The sequence below is a fragment of the Centrocercus urophasianus genome, unplaced genomic scaffold (genome assembly GCF_019232065.1).
Source record: "Centrocercus urophasianus isolate 14NV4802_14NV808 unplaced genomic scaffold, USGS_Curo_1.0 seq_11, whole genome shotgun sequence".
Classification (NCBI taxonomy): domain Eukaryota; kingdom Metazoa; phylum Chordata; class Aves; order Galliformes; family Phasianidae; genus Centrocercus; species Centrocercus urophasianus.
In genome coordinates, this window is record NW_024884253.1 from 18,266,028 (window position 1) to 18,288,953 (window position 22,926).

Genomic DNA, 22,926 nt, shown 5'->3' on the forward strand with positions numbered 1-22,926 from the left:
CACGTGTTCTGCAAAATCAACTGTTCCAAAATACGATTGAAAGCAGGATCCCCTGTAGCACAACAGGCAAAGCTGGTGATTCAGTTTGGTCTCAAGAGAAAAAATAACAACAAAACTTAGGAAAAAAAAAGCCATTCAATGCCCATAAAAGCTTGTTAAAATCTAACTTGCTATCTATTACTGAAACTGCCTTTAACAAATAGATGAATAAAGTTATATGCAAAAAGAGGGAATTCTGAGGGCATTCATATTTATGGAAATTCATAATGTAGAAGCTCAGCTATGCTTCTGCTGTGAACAGAGCTGACATGAAGGAAGACTTCACAGCACTGCTGCCAGAGACAATCTTCATGTAATTAATGCCAGATGCAGCTGTGAGCTGCATGGGAGCAAGAAAGTTTGGAAGAGTCTCATGGCCATAGCCTGTGAACACATGGTCCAGTGCACACATGCTGTTGCAATATGCAGTGCAAATGCAGGGCTACAGCCATGTCTGGTTCTGCTTCTACTTTGCTGAAACTTAAGTGGGTGATTTAGCATGAGTAGTAACTACTGCCACAGAGTCCACTAAATGGTGTATTAAGAAGCTTCCACTCCTAACATGATGAAGATAACCAAGCCTGAACATCAGCCCCATACTAAGGACCTTCCCGTAATCAGGAATTGTATAGGAGGTGTGTGTAGATGAATCTGAACTATTTGTTATCAGTATTTGTGAACATGTAGGATCATCAGCATGGAGAAATTGCTATCTGATGGAGAGTTTATCGCTGACTCATAATATGTTAACTCCATAATGTTAGAAGAGAATATCCCAAGGGAAAATAGCAACGTGACAGTGCAAAGGTGATCCCAAAATGCCAGGAGCCAACAAGTATGCCAGAATAAGGCCAAGAGTAAGGCCAGCTATGGCAGCAAACCTGTAACATGTCACGAGCTCATTGCAAGCACTAGAATCATTCCTCCAACTTCAAATGCAACCCATTATTTTAATGCTTTAACTTGAAACCTTATACGATTCAGCTAATTGAGCATTAACGTTTTCATTAAAACTGAAAACTATTTTTTTTTCTAAAAAATGTAAGGGGCTGTTACCAACAATGTGGTTAACGTCTAGCTTTTCTACCTCAGTACAGTCACATTTTTACAAAGAAATAAGCAACCATTCATCTCAGCGTTAGAGGTTGCTCTTGGATGTTCAAGTCAAACACTGTTTATTCTCTAGGGTAAGACTCTTCAGTTGACAGCCCAAGGACCACATCTAGAGGCAAAAATGCCTACAAAATGGCCTTCTTATCCAGTTTAGCCTAAGAAATTGAACTATGTTCATTGCTTCTTTCATTGCCTGCTCCAGTGAGAAATATTAAATTCTTCTATCTGTTATGATACAGGTGATAGTGACACATTTGGAGAAGATGCCTGTAAAACACTGTGCAATAGGGCATCTGGGACATAGAGAATAAAAGGGAAATCTGGGGTATGTAAATAAAGTAGAGTTCTTAAAATATTATGATGGATTTACTTTTGGATGGGCATGGAGAAGAGGCATACAAAATCAACTGCATTTCCTACCCAGAGCAATGGCTCCAGCAAAGGGACAAGAACTAGAGACGACTACAGAAACAGTGAGATTTTGGAGGTCAGAAACTTGCTGCAGAGAGGAAGGAGGCAGTGTGCAGTTGTGCACTTTCTATGCCTGGGCTGGTGTGGAGAAAATAGGTCATAAAGTGTATGAGAGCTTTCTTGAGTCGATTCTGGTCTCTTCCCATTTTTCCCTCTAAACTGGCTCCCTTAAGAAAGCAAAGGAATTACATTTAGGAAAGTCCTAATATGTACTTTGAAATCACAAAAATAAATCAACATTTTGATCCAATTCCAGGATACACATTCACTTAAACACCGTAGATCAAAGGACTTAAGGACAAAAGTACAAAAATGTTTTGAATAAGTCTCCCTACCTGTATCCCCATTCTCTGGATCTGCTTTCTTTTCTTCTAAAAACAAATGAAAGCAATATGTAAAACAAAACAAACAAACAAACAACAAAAAAAAAAGGGTGAGAGAGGAAATGCATAATAATAATAAAAGTAACAACAATGAAGCATGCATTGGAAAGGAAAAATGAATAAAGACCATCAAATTAATCTAAATTGATAGTTTAGTCAACCAGCCAAATATGGTGCTCTACATCCAGAGGCATATTCACTGCATGCTGCTGAATACATTTGTGCACACTTATCATGGACTCACTGGAGGCAACTCATGGCTATTTTGTGCGCTTCCAGAATCATTAATGCACTCAGTACAAAAGACAGCAAGGCAGGTGTCAGACATAGTTACTTTACAGTTTCATTCGACAGGATGACAACAATAAAAGTAAAAAAATTCCTAGCGGTGTATGTTTTATGCAGCACACGCACGATGTGCAGTCTAATGGTTCAAGCGTAAAAATTGGATGTGTCAGAATGGTTTTCAGTAATTGCTTTAAATCTTCCTTGGTTTAATCAATTCTCATAGCTTCCACAGGTTAAAAGGTTTAGTAATGATATTGCTGTAGCTTATCTGAGAGCTAAAACATGATGAAGTGCAAAAGGCTCTAACATCAAACCTCAGAACTCAGCTTATGCTCGTAAATCCAACAAACTGATGCTAACAATTATTCTGAATGCTTATCAAAGGTTGTATATGGCTCAGGGCATTCCTCTGTCACAGAGAAATGAAAACACATTGGATCCCTATCAAATAGTTTGGCAGCACATAAATACTACAAGTTGAAATCCAAGTTTGGTAATTAATGTGAAAGAAATTTAAGTCAAAAGAAATTTACTTTAATTAGAAACATATTAACTTTTAGCACACTGCTTCTTTTTCTTACTTTAAGCCAAAATTATATTAATTTCAGTTACCACGATCTCATGACTATGGAGCAATCTTGCCCCCTGACACAAAATAAAATACTATGTACTATTAGAATTAAGTATTTTTCCAGAATTACAGGTTATTGAAAGTAGCTCACAAAATTACTTTACACTTTGCAATACACAAGCTGTTACCAGTTGAAGAAGGAAACAGAGATGTTCTATCAGGATGGTTACCTACTGGCAACTCCTAGTGGAACTGTTAGACAAATTAATGGGAGGAGGATATGGTAAGTCATAACCCTACACTTCTGAAAATCAGTAAATACCCACTGAGTTCTTGAGACCTCATCCATTCCCTATTCTTTTCTGCCCCATTTTGTGAGCAATATAAATAAGGCCCTTTACATTCATTTGTCCTTGGGTAGTCTGGCCAATACCACATTGGAGACTGTGGTAATTGCTATGAAAACAGCAGAAATAGAGAGTTGTGTTTGCATTTTAAGCTTTTCAATTTTTTTTTTTTTTTAATTACTGTTGATAAAAAAACTGTGAGTACAATGCTGTTTTCTATATTACTGATATAAAAGCTATGAGTACAATGCTGTCTTCTACTGCCATATTACTTTTTAAGGCAAAAGCTATTTGATAGCAATACCAACAATTCAATGTAATGTAAAATAGATGAAAATTAAGTCACAGCCATTAAAATACCCTCCAGTTTGAACACAGGCAAGATGATAAAACTTCCAACTTATTTCATACTTAAGTTGAAAATAAATCTTTGGCTGTAGTATCATCATACAGAAATATAATACTACATAGCAAAATTCCTTTTATAAAAATGCTTATTAGTCCATTTTTCTATTGGACTGGGCCACAGGACTTTTCAACCATGACTTTTAAAATGAAGACAGTCAAAATATGGTAAACTTGAAACCCACCCAAGATCCACTTGATCATGCCTCCTATTTAAAAGTATATATATATATAAACATTTCCACATTGACTTACAGAAAAGAATACCATAGGTTCATCAAGCATGACATTCTATTAGATTTTTGAATTACAAAAGTGTAATTAAAGTGCTGTGACATTTTTTACAAATCTCTACAACAAATAAATTGTTCAGACTTTTATGGGAAGGATCTCACTCTTGAAACTGAGGTTTCAATTGATTTGTAAACAGGAACTGTATTGTATTCTAAAGAAGTACTAGGAAGAACAGAAAACTGAATTGAGAAAGATCGCAATTCAATGTGGGAAACAGCAAAACTGAACAGTATCAGTATTTTCCACTGAGCAAATAAAACAATACTAACTTCTCAGCAGCAAAAACCTTCACAGCAATTCTGGGCTTAATCACCCCCTTTTAAATGAATTCAAAGCACGTTCAGAACAATGAAACTACAGTAAATAATGATTTGGGTTCCCCTGGTTACTAGATGCGCAAATTCAAAGCAAACAATCAAACAAAAAACACCCCCAAAAATGATTTGAAAATGCTGAAAATAAAAAAAAAAAAATCCAATGAGATGATTTAGAAATGTTTCAAGGTGAATGATTTAAGATGAAAAAGACAACAGTCACTCCTAAGTCTTTTTAGTTCTCATTTAGATGTTTTCTTCAATATCACTATCATCAGTCAGTAGTTTTCTTCATCACCTGAATTAAGCTTAGTTTACAAAGCAAGTACATATACTCTTTCCGTGAGATAAAATAAAGAAAGAGAATGCAAAGGGAAGATAATGGTAGGCAAGAGACTCATAGAAGAGTGGTTCTAAAAGAACTGATCTAAAATAGCTGTGACCAGCTATATTAACTTGTATATGCCTTAACATGGTGAGATCTAAGGATCTGATGGGCACCTAAAGGTGCCACAGCCAGAGCACCCCAGCACACTTTGTCACCCTCACCCCAAGAAGACCCATGGAGCAGGGACTCCAATGCCCCTGAACAAAATGTCATCATCTCCGCAACTGTCTGAAAAGAATAACAGTTCTACAGAAGAAGTGGGACTGCACACTTCTCCCCAACTATGATTACTGGTAGCAGCATTCAGCAATTGCTTCACAAGTGAGGATCTTTCTCCCTTCTTTGAGAAAGTTGAGGGTGAGCCTCACTGTAGCCATAAGGCCACCAGGAGTTGCTGAGTTGAACAGATTTTCTCCAGGGCTTCTTTCTTCTCTCATAATTGGTGGCCCAAAACTCAAGGTTAGAGTCTGGCTCTACCTTGAACTGTCTCTCCTGCAACGACTTTTAGATGTACAGGGATCACTTTAACAATAATTCTTTTACCTGGGATCCAGAACAGAGAGATTTCCATGAGCTTGGAGTGGGTTCTGAAATGAACTCTGAAATAAACTTCCCTGCTTTGAATGGAAGTAATTGCAACCTTCAATTCTGACAGATGTTCATCTTATTAGAACACAACTGCTTCGGGAAGAAGCAGAACTCCTTGTTTGTCTTTAATTTTAGACATAAGATAGGACGACGACAACAACAATTTTGAAATGTCTTACGTTTCTGCTTGTCTTTTTTGCTGACTCAAGATGAAATCTGCAATTATTTTTTAAGACTTGATAAATTCATTCCTTTAGATCTGTGATGAAAAACTTAATCTGATTTTTCAAAATGGTAGGAATTAATAAATTATATTTATTTAGAAAATATCAAATGTATATGTAGATCCCTAACTTTACAAGTATGTTTAGAAATGGTAGTCAGATTTCTTACTAGCATGACTTCTTTGCATAGGTGGTAGAAAAAATTTCTCTTAAAAAGTTTTGTGTGAAACTACAGGAAAATCAATCTTCTACCTTCCTTGAAATAGTATTTTTATCAGTGCAAGCAAAGGAAACAAGGCTGTTTCCTAGAAGCAAAAACAGGATTTATTTGCTTTGAACAGAAAAAGCAGTCAGTTAAAGGCCTTGTAATCAAAGAACTACGTTTCCTCCAGTTTACAGAGCAATTCAATTCCAGTTCTACCTCTAAGAAATTAGCCCTGAACTTAGTCATTTTGGCTGTCTAACCTGTGAAAAATACAACTACCCAATGGCTAAAGAATGTTTGATGTAAGGGTTTCCTGAGCCTCTCTCCAGGGCTTTATGTCCAAGGTGTGGCAAATGTGCAGAAGATACTGATGCAACAAACAAGGCGTCTCCAAAAAGTCTGTGCTATACTCCACAATTTGGATGAAAAGGATGTGACTGAAAACTACAGAAATGTAGAAGATCTGCTTTATATGAGCCCAAAGTGTCAATTACCATCCTTACAAGGGAATGCTAGGAGGAAGACAATTCAATTAGTCAGATTCCAAGTGGGGGAACATGCCTTTGCATTCCTGTTTTCTATTTGGGAACTGCTTGATGGTTTTGTTGTTTTTAAAAAATTCATAGCTTCAAACTTGGCATTACTAAACAAAGACTGAGAGTTGAGGGACATTTTTCACCAATTAAACAAATTTTTATCATAATGCTGAAACCATGCTAACAATGTTATTATTTGCACAATACATGGTGCTGCTTAGTAATAGAGTTGAATAAGATAGGGTGATCAGGGCTAGAAAGTGAAAGAATCTCTAGAACCATGGGCTCATAAATTGACAGGGTCAGCTAAGGTCTTCATCACTGGGGATAAACCAGTGCAGCTGATAAGGGAGAAAGGGCTTTTGAAGCAAGCTGGGAAGTTCTATTTTGCATGCTTATTAAACAAGAATTAGGATTATTACGAAAACTTTAATAGCATGTTTACCCATGGATCCTTTTCCAAGGTGATTTTTGCAAGATACTCTATGAGTGTGTCCTTGCTGCCTCACAAGTACATGCATTTTTGTGGCCTTTGAAAAATACTGAGATCCCACATGGAAATAGGTGTTACTAAAGCAGAAGCAGCAAGATGAACTTCAGCTAAAGCACTACATTTCAATTCCACCAAGAACTGTGGCAAAACCTTTCTTTGTAAAGGATATGAAATAGGATTCTGAGAATGTAGAAGAAAAATCTCTGTGGGGCTAGTGGCTCCTATAGTCTGTTCTCACAAATTTCCATTCAGATCAGCCATGCTATTAGCTCTGCATCATCATCACGAAAAGCCCTAATCCAGTGTCACCGTTCTTTTTTAGCCAAGCATGCAAGCACCTCAGAATTCCTACCACCAACCATGCTTCACAGTATAACCACAGAATATTTCACATTTTGACAGAGCCATTTCAATATGTAGGCACAAACACTTGAAGATAACTATGCTTGATTTCAGAAAAGCAAAAAACTATTAATAGAGATTCTTCAGCCATCCTAAGAATGCAAGAAATCTTCATTAGTGTGTCAACAGACAAAAATATGGTTAAAGATTTAAGCTAAGGCATGAAAACAACACTGGTGTGTTCACCTTCATGCAAGACAAAAGAATTACAAACTCAGCTCTTAGAGTTTTACTAAAAATGCTGTGTTGCACATGTATAATGTATAAAATACTGCAAATTTACTGGTATGCTCTCATTTTTAATTCTATAAACTGATATGTTGACTATTTTCTTTGCCGGTCTGAAATCCAGCCTTTTTTTTTCCTAATCCAGTACAGATGGCTATTTCAGGGTTTGAAGCCTTCACAGTTTCTGGTGTTAATTCTAAGAAATAAAAATAAGAACAAAGAGTCCCCCAGCTTTCCAACCCAATACATCTGTTAGTATAATAAATACCTTTAAGCTGAATTTGATGTTGAACGATCCCTTTGGGTTCTGCTGTTCAAATAGAGAGTTGTAACTCAGACATTTAAAGTGTCTAATCTAAGATATGAGATTTTAAACAAACTCTTGAAATTAAATATCACAGAACCCTTCAGAGATGCACAAGTTATCTAACCACATTTGAACTAAAATGTTATAGATTCCTTCCAGGAATTCCTTTTCAACATGTGAGAGATGGAAATAGAACAAAGCTTTATCCTGGTCTTCAAGGGGAAGTGTGTCACTGAATAGTGACTACAACTCAAAAAATAGAGGAGTGTCACATTTTATTTATAAAGTACACAAGAGTAGGCTCACTCCTGAAAGGCTCCAAAAACATCTCATGATACTACACATAAGAACAAAAACAAGTAACAGTCCTTCTCTTCCATTGTATTTAGTCTCTTAAACTATCTCAATCGTACACATTTTTTGCATTTGCTTCCTCAGTTCATTTTCCAGGCTCTTTTCTGTTTGGCTCTCCACTGTCCTGGGCTGCCAGCTCTGATTTGGTCACACAATTTAGAGTTTTCAACTTTCCTAAGTTTTGCCCCAAGCTATGAAGTTACTGTAAAACAAATCTTACATTAAAATGACAAAACAGAAAACAAATAGTCTTCATCTACTTGAATTTCATTTTCAAAGGTTAGCAAAAACTCAGGTCAGTCCTTCTTATGCCCCTTTTATGAGAAAGAGAGTTCTGCTCCAAAGATAGTAAAGAAGAACCAGAATTTCTATTTCCTGGCTTTTCTCATCTGTCAGAGCCAGAGCTGTCTCCAGTACCCCACCTCCTGACTTCCATCCACTGCCTCAAAAAAACAGCAATGACTGGGCATCACCTTTGAGAACCTGGAGTAAACCTAGCAATGATTGACAGTGGTAGTTATGCTACTTCTACACTAATTGCCCTTAGCCTGTCATGGCTCAGCCTCTCCCTAGTCTTGGTGACCAGCCTGGGCTACCATTACTCAAGTTAGCTCTCATTTAGAAGTTCATTTCATGAATGTTTTCTGTATGCTTAAAGATCACAGTGAACATCATTGCATTTTGCTGATGCATCAGCAACTTGTTCCCCAGAAATGCTGATGAAAAGAACAGCCCCCAGTTTATTACTAAAATTCTTTCATTCTTTATTTGCAAAATCCAATTTTAGAAACAAATTGTGAAAACTGCATTATGAAGCTCCTCATTCAGCAAAGGAAAACACTGATCACTAAGGATGATATCAACATGTAGTGCTTTCCTATAATAAAATTTGTATAAGAATGTTTTGCTTTTTTACCAATTTGAAATTGCCTTTGTTCTTGAAATACACAGCATGAACTTTACATGCACTCTTACAGGACATACCCACTAAAAAATTCTAGATATTTTTAAAGGAATAAAATTTTCTCATTTTTGCAGTGAAAGATGATAACGTCCATCAAAAAGTAATATTTTTATTTCAGTACAGTTGTCACACATTCAGGTATTTAGCTTTTTTCAACATTTATAGCTCTAGTAACACCTTCAATCAATAGCTAATCCTTTCATCCATCTCAGTGTTTAGTAGCTTGGTACTGTGAAAACCATTTACAGAAGAAAACCCGCAAATGGGTAATCCTAGGTTAACACTTCTAAAAGTGAATTCTAACCCAGAGGGGAAACATCTTCTGAAGGTATGTCTTTGACAAGACACTCATGCCTGTAGCTGTGTGCACAGTTGCACAAACTTAGCGAAACCTGGAGCTATGATGTTATTGAGGTGAAGCACGGAAGTTCATCAGGGAACCATTCCTAAATGTACATCTGAAAACAGGTTCCTATGCGCAGAGCAAGGTAGTTGCTTTAAGCTTAAGGGCAGTAAGTTTTGCAACTATGCCTTTCACCATGCTTCTGAATTTCTCGGCTAGACAATTAACTTTACGAGAGCTTAAAGTATTTGCTTAAATCTGTCAAAGAGGAAAACACTGCTTTACAGAAATTTATCTCAAGTGGAATGTCCAGAAGAGTTAACAACACACGATTTGTCTTCTCAAATCTGTTCAAGAAATATATGTCATAAAAATATATATTTTCCTGAGACAGCAGATACCATTTTTAGGTCTTGTTCTTACCAAGAATCATCTAGGATTCATAAATCAGGATTCCTGAATAAAAGCATCCACAACTTTCCTTTTCCTTTATTATGAACAAATAGAGGACTGAGTGACTCATTTTTTAACTTTTTAAAAAAGCTATTATTATTATTATTTTTTGGTAATGAAAGAGATTCAGAATAATCTCACAGAAATGGATCTTTAGCATGGGACAAGTAAGCCCAATCTTTCTACAGCATGAATTTATTACTTTCCAGTAGTAATGATTTACAGAAAATAGACCTTGATCACTTAATTCTCAATAGCACTTGCTCTCTTTATCCACTGTCAACCCCTGCTTTGCAGCTTAAATGATTTCTATCTTGTTACATTTGAAGACCACAGTAACTAACTTCTGAGAGGCAGCATAGAGAAACTCTAGGAACTCATGAAAAGTGATAGCAAATGTAAAACTGAGTTCTGAAGGAGCCAGCCACAGCAGAGGAATGATAAAAAATATTTGACTAAATCCTACCGAAACTTAATGGACCAGTCACAGAAATTCTTTCAGATTTTAGAAGCTAAAGAGCATCAAAGCGGCTTCTCTTATTCATCAGGATAACAGCAGGGAAAAAAATGAGAGCTTTGATGGAATAAGTGTAAAATTTAAATTTCATGTGTCAATTTGATCCACTAAAAAATGGGGAATTTCGTTGTTCTGACATAGTATGACTGAACAAGCAGAGCAAGAGTATATATATAATATAATGTACTGCATGGAAAATTCAATAAATGGCAGTTTAATATTTGATACAAAATATATAAACAACGCACATTATAAAAGAAAAGCCACGACCAGTACAGCTGTATGAGATTTCCTTTCATGTTTTGATTTCTCACTCTGTTATCAAACTGTTCTGTTTTAAACTTTTTGCCATGAGAGAACAGCTTTTGATCACTAATAATTCCTAACAAAAATGGGTCTTGTTCAATGAAGCTAAGTTTGAGATTTCAGTGCATGAAATGTAACTTTCTGAGATTATTCAGTTCTCGAATTATGTCTTCCTGGGAATATTATGTCTGAGTTTTCTATTTTCTGTAGAAGTTTCCAAATGTGAAGATAAAACAAATTAGAGATTGTTTTCGTGTGCTAGCTGGAAGCTTATAGGCTTAACATATAGATACTGGAGATGGGAAACAAACACTGAGATAAATTTAATCAGTTCAAAATCTTAAGGTAGGCACATGTGTCCTCAGTTGCCTTTTGAAGTTTTTCGTAGAGTTCATATTTCACGGGTAATATAAATTACATAAATATCTTGATCTGTCTTAAACTTCTACAGTTTGCTTATGCTCAAATATACTAAGAGGAGAAAAGAGTGAAAAGTAAATGAGGTGAGCTAGGATAGAATCTATAGGAAAGGTAAAATGAAATATAGCACAGAAAAAAGCAGTAGAAGAGACAGACCTGAGTTTCTTCTCCTTGATGATTCCGCTTCTTCTGTGATCACATCGTGTAATGGACAGACATAGACAAAGGAGATGGGCGTGAGAGGATGTATTCAGAAGGTTAAAACTGACACTGAGGGAAAGGGCCAGAAATTGTTTTAGAGAGAAGTCTGCAGAGCAGAGTTAGTAAATGGGGGAAAAAAAAAACAAAGACACCAAAAGAAGAAAGCAAGCTGAGAAAGAAGTGGTTAAACTACAGTTGTTGAAAAAGAAGAGTAAAGATAGAGTTAGTATAGGAGCTGAGGAAATAACAAATGTTATCATTGAGAGCAAAGTCAATCCTTGCAATGAAGCTGAAAAGAAACCTGGATAGTAAAAAGTGCGTTAACGAGAGAAACTGTTGTGTTCACACCTGTTCAACTTTTTGGAATGTAAGCTCCTCGAATGCAAATATTAATTTTTTTTCAAGTACTGAAATTCAGTTTGAAATCCGGAATGGAAGTGCATTATTAGATAATTCTACTATTAAATAGTTTTATTTCACACTAAATCAAACTTCACATATCAAAAAAGGAAAACAAAACAGAAAGAGATTGCTTGGAAAAGGGCATACAAGCTGAAGAAATTTCAGGATCCACATAACACACTCTGGAAAGGACCATGTTATTGTAGCACTCTGCCAATGGTGGTATTATAAAGAACAAAATATTGAATGTGAAAAAAAAAAGAACATATAGGTATTAACTCTCATGTATCAAGCAGATACTCTTTCAAAACCAAGTATTACTCGTCTCACAGCAGTCTAAGTTACTGGAAATGCATGCAAATTAAATGCTAAAACAACTCTCTCATTACTTACTGTATTACTTCATTCAAAACACACTGCCATTTCAGACACAGAGGAAATCTGAGGGACAGTGTCATTTTCTGTACTGAACATCTATTTATAGTAAAAGAATGGAAGGAATTCATCTTGAAAAATAATAATTATTAAAAAGAACTATAAAGCTACCATGAACTTACAAAACACATGCATTCTTACAAAAAGCATGAGAATTAAAAATACTGTATGTATCCATATAAGCCCTGATCTAAATTCAGCTTGCAGTTTGCTGAGTTACTAAACATTGTTTACAATTCAGTAACACTGGAGATATTAGATTAAGAATTTCAGAAAAGTTCAGACATCACTAAAAATATACTGTGCGTACTTTTATCCACGTCTTACAGTCAATATCAAGACACCACTGAAAATACGCAAAGTTAGAATAAGCAATATAAATTCATAAAATGAAATGAAAGACAACACTAATTTTCATCTGATAACCCTCATGTTCTATGCTTACACCATTTTATTCTATAGCTAGCAGGTTATCATTTTCATCCATCAAATACCAAGACTGTACAAAAAATTTGTTGTAAACACAAGCAGACTGTAGCATATATTTAGAATGCACTTTTAGGCAATTAAATTTGCTTACTAGATGATCACGTGTAAGTGTTGTATGTGAGACAGATCTTGTGAAAGCATAGCAGCTGACAGTTTTGACAAAGGATGCTATGTCATCTATTGCTTAAAAAAAAAGTATCAGTGTATAACTATATTTTTATCTGTGCAAGTGCATTAAATCTGTAGTGTGAAATACATATAAGCAAACAAAAAGATCTACTCGTCCTTGGTGTTACACAGCCTGTATTGATATAGTGTGGTTATAATTTCTAAACCATTTAAATAAATAAATCTTCACTTCCATCACCAAAAACCCATCTAAAAATTACAACTTACTTTTTTTTTCAGAAAATGTTTTCTCACATCTATATATATATTATATTATCTATAGCCTTGAAGCATGCACTGCTTCTATGTCAAATACTGCATTATAAAGTCTCTGACACCATTATGTGTTTTTTTAGTATCTGCAGGAATGTATATCTCTGAGACATACATCACATTACATTAAATTAGGAGAAATAGAAAAAACTTCAGAAGTTTTCAAAGTTGCTTGGAACCACAATTATTCCAGATCCAGAAAACATCCTGATATGTTAATATAAGGCATTCTAGTAACATCAGTAAATTTTAGTGATGACACAATTGAAAAGCAGTAAAACTCCTTCTGAAGATTTCAGAACCAACTAATTAGTATTTGGCTGCGTATCAGGCACACATGTCGGCATATTTTTAAAACTGCACATTGAAAATCACCTGTGTTTGTTAGGAGCATAATGTTTACGTACCAAAATGCCGAACAAAACAAAAAAAAGTTTACAAATATATTTTCAGTTTTAAGTTTTTATTGATCGCATGTGTAAGAAGTATAATTCTATAGAAGCCAGAATGGAAAATCAGAGACAGTATGCAATTTGACCATTAATTGTTTAAGTATTAATGAAGTAGAAGGATTTGTAGTATGGTAATGCACAAACATCTTTCCATTAATGATGTCAAGAAGAAAGTACTAATAGATGCATTAGTTTAGACACAGTGATACTTGTGCGTATCAGTCTCCTCCTGATTCAGAAGGTGCTCCACAAATCCCAAGCAACACTTTGAAAACTTGCTAGTTCTGTAGCTTTTAATCCACTACATTAGATCTTTGTTGATAAAAAAAAAAGTATTAGAATCTGCCAACAAAATCATGAAATAAAAAACTATTAAATATACTTAATGTCAATAGTCAGTCTTCACTTGCATTGTTATTGCTTTGCTGTGGAGGTAGCATCTATTTGGATGAATTATTCGTCCTCATGGGCGAGTGTGATATGTGTAAGGGTACTGTGTACAGATTTAGAAGCAAAACTCTCAATAAATAAACTTCTAAAATAAATGACAGTCACTTGTACTGGAAATCCGAGAAAACAAGAGAAATGCCAACTATTTTATCGTGCTTTGATGCAGAACTTTTCATTTTAAGAAATGGCAGTTATTGATAACTATTCCTAAGTATTTAGGAACTTCTTTTTAAAAAGTATGTTTGAAACTTTTCATAGCATAACACCCATTTGAAATTACAGAACAGGACCAACAGATGTAAGCCTTTTTTTTTTTTTTTTTTTTTTTCCTGCTCCTTAAAAGCAACAATCTTCCACTGCATCGATGACCTCACAAACACTCATGTCTTGCAGATTCAGAAAGTCTCATTTATGGATGCTCTTTACACAGTAACATGCTAAGGATACAAGAAAAAGAGGAGGAGTAGACAGCCAAATTATTAAGAGTATAAATTATTGCCAAATGGCTATCTGACTACATTAGAGTGTCAATAAAATTACTTTTCTATAACATTATTTAATACCATTAAATTATGTTTTCCTGTAATCCTTCCTATACATACAGAACTCATTTCATACTTCTGATTTTTTTTTTTTCATGAAGGGACCAGCTACCAGTTAAAGATGAGTTTTTCATCTTAAAGTGCAAATTCACACACACAAAACCACAGCTGCACACTGGACAGATGCCAATATTTTTCCTCAAAAATATAAGCAGAGAAAATACTAGGAAGATGGAAGACATTTAATTGGGCAACTATCTACTACAGGCTAGATTTAACACATGCTATATATATAATACATGGTATGGAAAACACTAAGAACAAGGAAGCTGTGAGTTTTTCCTACCAGGAGTTAAGAATAACAGCAAAGAAGGCAGAAGGCAACATCTTAGAAGAAATCTTAAATATTCTCAGTAGCATGAACTCTACAAAATCAAAAGAAACTGTGTAGACTGCATTACTTTTTTGTAAGTCTTGAGAGAAAAACTAAATGAGAAACTTAGAGAGCTTTTATGATTTTCTTGCTAATTTAGATAATCAAACATCAATACTACTTCAAGAGAAGATAATTATCAGCATAGGATACAAATTCACTCTGTATTGCATATAAAGGATAGATGAACTATCCTGAACTAAGTATTTCCTTATTTTACTTCTGTTCTTATCCCAATTATGTCATTACGTTTTAGCTCCTACAGAATTAGGTAGTCCAGGAGTTCACATTGTTAAGACTGGTTTCCAAGTGGTTTCCAAAACACAGGAAAAGGGCATACACATGAAAGAATGTATATGTGCTATAAGGAATTTTCAAGCTGCCTCAACTAATTATGACCCATCATAAACAACAGTTAAACCTTCACTCCATGCAATTTGGCTGAGACACCAAAGTGCAACATACACATCTGCAATTCCAATTCACACAGCGCCATTTTTTCATAATAAAGTATCTTTGTCTCTTGAATCCAGCTTTGTTACTTTCATACAAATAGGCATACTGACCTCCAAAGTGGTACAGAAGAACAACGAAAGCAACTTTTAAGTAAATACATTGGAAAGCTTATTTTAAATAACTTGCTTTATATACAACTTCATTCAAGAGGAGCCTCTGTAAAGTAGGGGAACGCTCATAATTTTGCAAGAAAGGTTATTACTACCACATATTCCATCGGACTTCTCACTTCTCACTGGATAAAACAGTGTCACAGAATGGCACGTAATGTATAAATCTTTCTATAAATTTTACCCACTTCACTGCTTTTCAAGCCCCACAGCACCTCCATAAGACCCTTTTCTATGTTTTCTTCTTCAGCCCTACTTGAGCACTGAGAACCTTGCATTAGGGCTCTGGACAACTTTTTCCTTTCCCAATTCCTTTTTTTTGAAAACTCTTCTGCTTAGTAACTTTTCTTCTTTATCAGTCATTATCTCTGACTTCACTCTGCTCCTCTCCTTTCCAAGGCAGCCAATTTTATACAGGCATTCTTGTTTAACCATAGTCTTTGATTTGTCTTGTACTCACAATATGAAATGCCTGTGTGCTCTCCTCTTTGAGTGTCTTAACACCACTTTGTCTTCACAACCAGCGAGTTCCCAGCACTGTTTTTAATGCTTCCCATTTTGACTACAACCTTCTTGTAAAATAGCCATCATTTTGTTTTGATTTATTTTTGACTAATCATTTACTATTTCAACTGACAGCAGGTAAATCACTGAACTGCAGTAACATTATTTCTGAAAAGTTTTTTTTCTGTGTGTAGTTAAGGAATACTTCCACCAACGATAAAACCAGCCATTCCCTTCCAATTGAAAGGCAGTCAGAGTATACAAAGACTTCCATTTGTAAGTAAGTGCCACCTTGGAATTTTAGGATGTGTTTATTGCAGATCCTCTAAAAGCTCAGTATAGTCTAAAAAAAAAAAACCAACAAAACCTAATCCAAATATAACAAGAGAATGTTAATATAATAATATAATCCAAATAATAAGATAACTTCATTTTGATTTCTTGCTATCTTGAAATGTATAAATACATTTCAATTAACTGGTCTCTTTTTGGTCAATCATATTAAAATATGTCAGCATTTCCCCTTGGTTGTGTTACTCAACCATTGCTTAGAAAATAGACATACCCGTGACAAAGGCTGAATATTTGACGACATTACAACCACCTCAAAGGCAACAAAAATGAAACCATCATAGGATGGTTTCCAGATAATCCATGTCAAGTATATCAGCTACAAGTATGAATAAGGTAAAAATAGTAATACTCTCCTTGCTATCACACGTAGGTAGTTCCTGCATCATCTCTGGATGAAAGTACAGTTTTCCAGACTAAATTCACTTTCCAAACTTTGGATGGTGAATCCTATTGTTTGCTTATTATCCAGCAGATGATAGGAAACAGAAACGAGTAACACTACTGTGGTGCCCTAAACTATGTGCTTTTTTCCTTAAATAACCTTACTGCATTCAGAAAAGATAAATAATGATACTAGGAGAAAATAATTGCTTTTTTAAAAAGAAAAACATTATCTTGTCCAACCATATTTTTACCAATAGACGACATTCAGTAACCCACAGCCTACTTTTCCAAGTTGTTCTCTTAAAGAAGCATTTATAAAAATGCAAAAGCATGTGAAATTGCCTGCATTCTTTTTTTTCCATTGATCAAGGAAATATGATTACAGGACTAGACTTCTCTTTAGTTTGTCTTCTATTATGGTTGAGAGGCAGGGGCACTGAAAGTAGAAATGCTTAATATACCAGACAGGAACAAATGGCTATTCTACATTCTCTTCGATTCTGCTGCATCTTGAGAACACAGAGTGCTATAGTGGGCTGAAGAAAGGGCACAGACATTCAATCCCTGGCTTGAATTTTAATATTACTCTTGGCTATGGTTCTGCAATTTTGCTCTTCCAATCCTTCAAAACCTTTGTATAAATGAAACTGACTCATTGTAATATACTGAACAACAGTCTGGCCAATTACTTCAGAATTTATGAGTTTTAAGGCACTGTTAAAAAAACATGTTGATTTCTGGTATATAGGAATTTCATCAGCATCTTCTCTGGTAAAGCCTGAAACACATGCTTGTGTTACACTGGTATTCCACTGCATCTCTTGCCTTTTCAGTATGTAGGTTGTTCGTGGTTTTTTCTGGTTTTTGTTTTGTTTCTGTTTGTTTGTTTGTTTAATAAACAGAAAGAATCTGCTTGGAAAAGCATCAGTGTTTAGAACCACCTCAGATGTCTCTGCATCACATATCACTGACCCACCCGTGCATGAAAGACATTCCTGAAAACATAAAGTTCAAACTGTGCTTTTGTCAGGCATCAGTCTTCACAGAAAGACCTAGGACTGTGAAGTGCAGAGCAAAATTTTTGCTCAAGTCTTTATCCATTCTAAGTTCTGACAACTGTGACTGTGGCTTTCCAAACCAACTTTGTGTATTCTCTGCAGTATTTGATGTCAGTGACAGTGTTCTTGAGGAAGAAATAAGATTCAAAAAATCACACAGATAGTGGTCTGATACACAAAACATGTAAGTGACTGCTTTTCAATGCCCATATTTGTTTTCTATTGCTATTCTGCTATCTGTTTTCCAGTCTTGCAAGATTTCAGTCATACTCCAGAATCTATGTCTATCCAATGTCTCAAGAGTAGGCAGAAAAGTACAATCTCCTGTTTGTAAAAACACGGAAGTTTTCTCTAAACAAGTATTGCTAATAATTATGGATGTGCCAAGTGCCATCTGCCTAGATAACAGAGTACCACATTTCTAAACCTACCTCAGGTGGGAGATGGAGATGAAAAAAATCTACGCAGAGAGATTATTCTGCCAAAATTGCCCTGGAAAGTCTACAGCGAAGATCTGCAAATATATGCTCAACCTGTCATGCAATGGCTAAGTCAGCTGGAAAAGAAGATGCACTTCACTTCTGGCTCTCACAAGCAGTGCTTTTTTTTATCCTGTAACTTCCTCTGATGCATTAAAGTGTCAGGGAATTGGAAACTGAAACGCGTTCTGCAGCTATATGCGTCAGTTCCTACTTTACACAGACAATCTGGATTTTGCTGCTCCTCTTTGCTCCTAATTCTTGAATTTTAAGATGTGCAGTAGCTCAGATTCAACAGGGAACTTAGAGGTATTCAGCATGTAGAAAAGACTAAAACTGAGACTACAGCATTAACTTAGAAGGCGGTACAAGTGGCCAATCATGTAAACTTTAATTTAAATGACTCAAAAACTGTTGCTATTAGAGTGAGACAGTTATTATAGCCAACAGAAAGAGATCTGCAGCCCAGAATTGTACCTATGTACTTTTCTGACTGAAAAACTCCCATTCACTTAAGAAGACATTTGAATCAACATTTAAATGAATATTTTAATACAGAATGAAACCTACAATTTGTCTAGTCTTCCCTTCCATTCTTACTGTGCTCATCCCTATACTTTGCAATGTGTTCTTTATTGTAACATCACAGTGTCTTTTGCAAGTGGCTAAAGTGCTGTGATTAGCACCTTTTGTTGTCTGATTCAGAGAGAACAACACTATATTACCATCAGCATTATCATTACCCCAGTTAGATTTGCTTCTTATTGCTACACATTTGCAGTAATGAAGACAGAGTTGAATAATTGCACTTTATGTTTGGGGTGAAAGAAAGTTTTTAGTTCCAGAAGAAAGATAGATTTAAGAACTTGAGACATATGGAAAATACAGTTTGTGCTAAAAAAAAAAAAAAAAGACATTATTTCTATTATTTCTGTCATACTTGATGGTACAAAGAGGTTTCCGTTTCAACCCTTCACAAGATGACTTTCCCACCATACATGCAGTAGATACCTTGGTTCAGCAATCTAATTAAGAATCAGCATAACTTACACCTGGATTCCCGAGGCTTGCACACACACATAAATCATAACAAAATTCAAAGCTTAAAATCAAGCTAAGTCTAATATTAATGACTATTATTATGCCAGAGTATTTCTTTACTAATGCATGTGCATTCTAACACAATTATTTACAAAAGCAGATCTATTTTTGCTATTCTAAAACAGAACTAGTTACATGACTATTCTAATTGTTTTCTACATACTAAAAATTCCACACCAAAGTGAAAAAAAACAAAAACAAAAACAAAAAACCATCAAGCACACGCATTACAAAAGCATGAAATGTGGTTTTATTGTCTCATGCTTTCATGTGGTTTTCAAAACCCTGACAAACCTGGCTCAGAATGGTGTTTCTTTTTCGGCAATGGTTTGTCATCAGTTATTGTACCATTCACCTTTTTCTGCTGGTCCTCCCATGTAACTTCTAGCATAAACCAAAAAAAATCAGAAATATTATATGACTTATGTTATAAGATACCCTAATACCATTTGGGATAACTTGATCTAAACAAAATACCATCAATAACATAGTAAAAACTTAAAATAGTTCCTTATTTAGAGGTCTGTGTTGAAGAGGATTAGCCAACAATTTAAACACAGAAAAGGATACACTATAAGTATCTATGTTAATATTGGTGTAATATATATCAAATATTCTGGTTTTATACTTAACAACTAGAATTTTAAAAGTTGATGTGATTTACAAAATAATTTCTTTCATTTTAAATAATACAGCATATTTTATAGATTCTTAGGATACTGGCTTATTTTTCTGAATTTAAAAAGACATCAAGCAAAAATATTTTTGTATGAAAGACTTCATAAAAGTATAATTCAAACAAACAAGGCAAAACCAAACCAGCAACCATGTATGCTTGTTTTTAAATTGGAAAGGTGTTCAATAAATTGAGTTGTGTGTAATACTTAAAAATATTTAATCCAAATGTAGGTCAAAATCATTTTTTAAATCTGGGATTAGATTTAAATTCAGTTGGTATTTTAGGCAGATGAAGTTACTCGATAAAAACTCTCCTCCTACTTACAGTTCCTATACTCTGAAACCATCACTTCTGAACCTAACTGCACTCAAAAAATGCTATTCCATATTCTTGATTAAGATTAAACTGGGTGTTTAGCATAAAAGTATAGGTTTGAAACATTTTGGTATCTCATATCAAAACCAATTTGGGACCAATCAATTTGATAAACGCACTAGGCTCCATTTTTGCTTTAGGCTGTTGTGAATCTGCTTACTCTGCAAAACTCAAAGTTCCTCACAGACATTAAGCACAGTCATAACCACTCGTACAATATCACAGAAATAGCCAGTGATGAAGAATAATACAATAGAGATAGAATAATAGAATCACAGAATGGCCTGGGTTGAAAAGGACCATAGTGATAATCTAGTTTCAACCCCCCTGCCATGGGCAGGGTCACCAACCACTAAATCAGGCTGCCCAGATCCACACATTTTCAATCTTATTAATTAAAATAAAACATTGACCTAAAGTGAGATTATCTCATTGCATCTCTTTTTCTTTTCTTTTCTTTTCTTTTTTCTTTAATTGAGGAGGACTGATAGCTAGCATTCAAAATGTATGCACATAAAAATGTCATCTGCAGTCATCCTGTAGACATCCCATCAGTGGCTATTCTATAACAGGCTGCTGTCCAAAGAGAGGCAGCTTTGGCTTCTGAAATTGATGGAGTTGTAGAGTTCAGGTAACACATCAATAGAGTTTTCAGGATAATGATTTTATGACACCACAGATACGCACGCTAAAATAGAAACTGTCACCTTTCTAGTACTCTGTGTATTGCTGAACTTCAAAAGGAATGTTGTTTTTGTAGCTGTGAAAATGAAATCTTTTTTTATGCTTCTTCCTAACAAAAACATGATCTTTTCTTTTTCTCTATGAAAATACACATTTATCCATAAGTTAATCAGTGATGCATAGAAGTTTCCTTTTTCCTAGGGGAGTTCAGTACAATCATTTCTTACATTACACGGACATTCTATATTAAAGTTTAATGTTTTACATTAAATATTCTATATTAATATTCTATGTTAGAAGTAAGAAAGTAGCATCTAATAAGAATTGTTGCTAATATCCATCTTTTCTGATTAGGAAAGCACTAGCAGTGTTACAGCTGAGCTACAATGATGCTGCAAACTGCAGAACTACAAGATGATGCAGCAAAATTTCAAGATGCTAATGACAGAGGATTTTCTTAGGCAAATACTAGCTCCTCCCTTCTTTTCTCTGCACTACAGACAGTAATAGCCTTTTAATCTATTACCCTTTCTTCTAGATTTTCTCACGTTACATTTGTAATTTGTCCTTTTTTATTAAATTTGCTCAGCTTTTACTCTCTGCAGCCTCAACTATTTCTGTGAACCCCCTTTTATCTGTATTTTTCTACTTATAGATTTTTAATTATCATATAGTCTTCACTTTTTCATAAGGACATAATTTAGTATCTTCTTCTGCAAATGAAAAATTCTCAGGACTTTCTATTTTGTACGTTATAAAATGAATGCTCAAAAAGGAATTATATTCTCAATAATGTATGGTGATAACTACTGTAAAAATCAGTCAGAAGTGGATTGGCCAGTACTTATTAAATAAAGAAGTACAGCAAAAACCTAGTGAACCCGTGGGATAAATGTCAAAAGTTGAAAAACTACATTTTGACGTGCTTACTTGTGACCTTTAACTCATGCATTAAGAATGTAAGAAGAATTAATTAGACTTATATTTAAATTATAGTGTAACTGCATTTTCCTTACAGGAAAGGCAAATTCACATTATATGTTTTAGTTCACAAAATAAAGTCCCTAAAACAATAAAAGGAGCCATCCCTCTCAAGAGTCCACCATGAGAAAAATGCTCTCATCTGTGACAAACCTCCACCAAGGGAAAGCAAGTGGTTTCATGTCATGACAGAAGAACTGTCCCAGCTGTACTGCATCTCAGCTGGGAGGAATCCAATCCCACCTTACACTGCTAGCGTGCTGTTAATGGCATCAAAGCCAGCTTCATGTGACACAGTCAGCAGTAAAGGCAGCCTCCTGCTGATCCTGCATCAGGGAAACATTCAGATGTCTCAGGGCTCAAGTTTCCACAACCTTGCTGTAGCAAGAGTTAGACAACAGTGCAGTTTCCAAAGACAAACAGCATAATTCACAGTCTTTTTCTGACATGTTTTGAACATCAAACAATGTTTTGAACATCTGCAGGTAATATTGTACCTGCATTCTACACCGTGCCAGAGAACACAATTGCTTAGCTTCTGACACCACTGACATCACAACAGCTCATCTAAGATTTTCTCCACGCAAACAGAGCCAACACAGCAAATGAATGCTGAGATATGAACGCTGAGGTATGTTAACAGCATTTCAAAATAATCTGTTGTTCATGAATGGCTATTTAAGCATCACAGTGTGGGTTTAACTAATGCAGCATTGCATTAAAAAGTCTTACACAACTTAATTATTTATTGTTTCCCTCTCATGTTCCTTATTGAACTGCATATTCTGAAGAAAAAAAAAAAAAGTGGGCTTCATAAAAAATATTGCTGTGTAAGGATATTTCATATTATCCTTACTAGTGTAACAAAAGTTGCAGTGCACTGTAGCTGCTTCCTTTATTCCA

The 22,926-nt window shown here is 35.1% G+C and overlaps 1 protein-coding gene across 37 annotated transcripts in view; it reads right to left on the bottom strand.

Moving 5' to 3' along the window:
* Positions 1–22,926, bottom strand: part of RIMS2 (regulating synaptic membrane exocytosis 2) — a 437,579-nt gene that overhangs the window by 88,796 nt on the left and 325,857 nt on the right. For 9 of the 37 annotated variants that reach the window (XM_042839668.1, XM_042839672.1, XM_042839670.1 and 6 more), the window contains one exon: positions 11,110–11,142. The exons of 24 other annotated variants lie outside the window; for them this stretch is intronic. In XM_042839668.1, coding sequence (XP_042695602.1) covers positions 11,110–11,142 — 33 coding nt within the window. Of the gene's footprint in view, positions 1–1,958; positions 1,995–11,109; positions 11,152–19,598; positions 19,689–22,926 lie in introns of all 37 variants that reach the window. 4 more of the 37 variants (XM_042839667.1, XM_042839679.1, XM_042839663.1 and 1 more) reach the window with 3 other exon arrangements.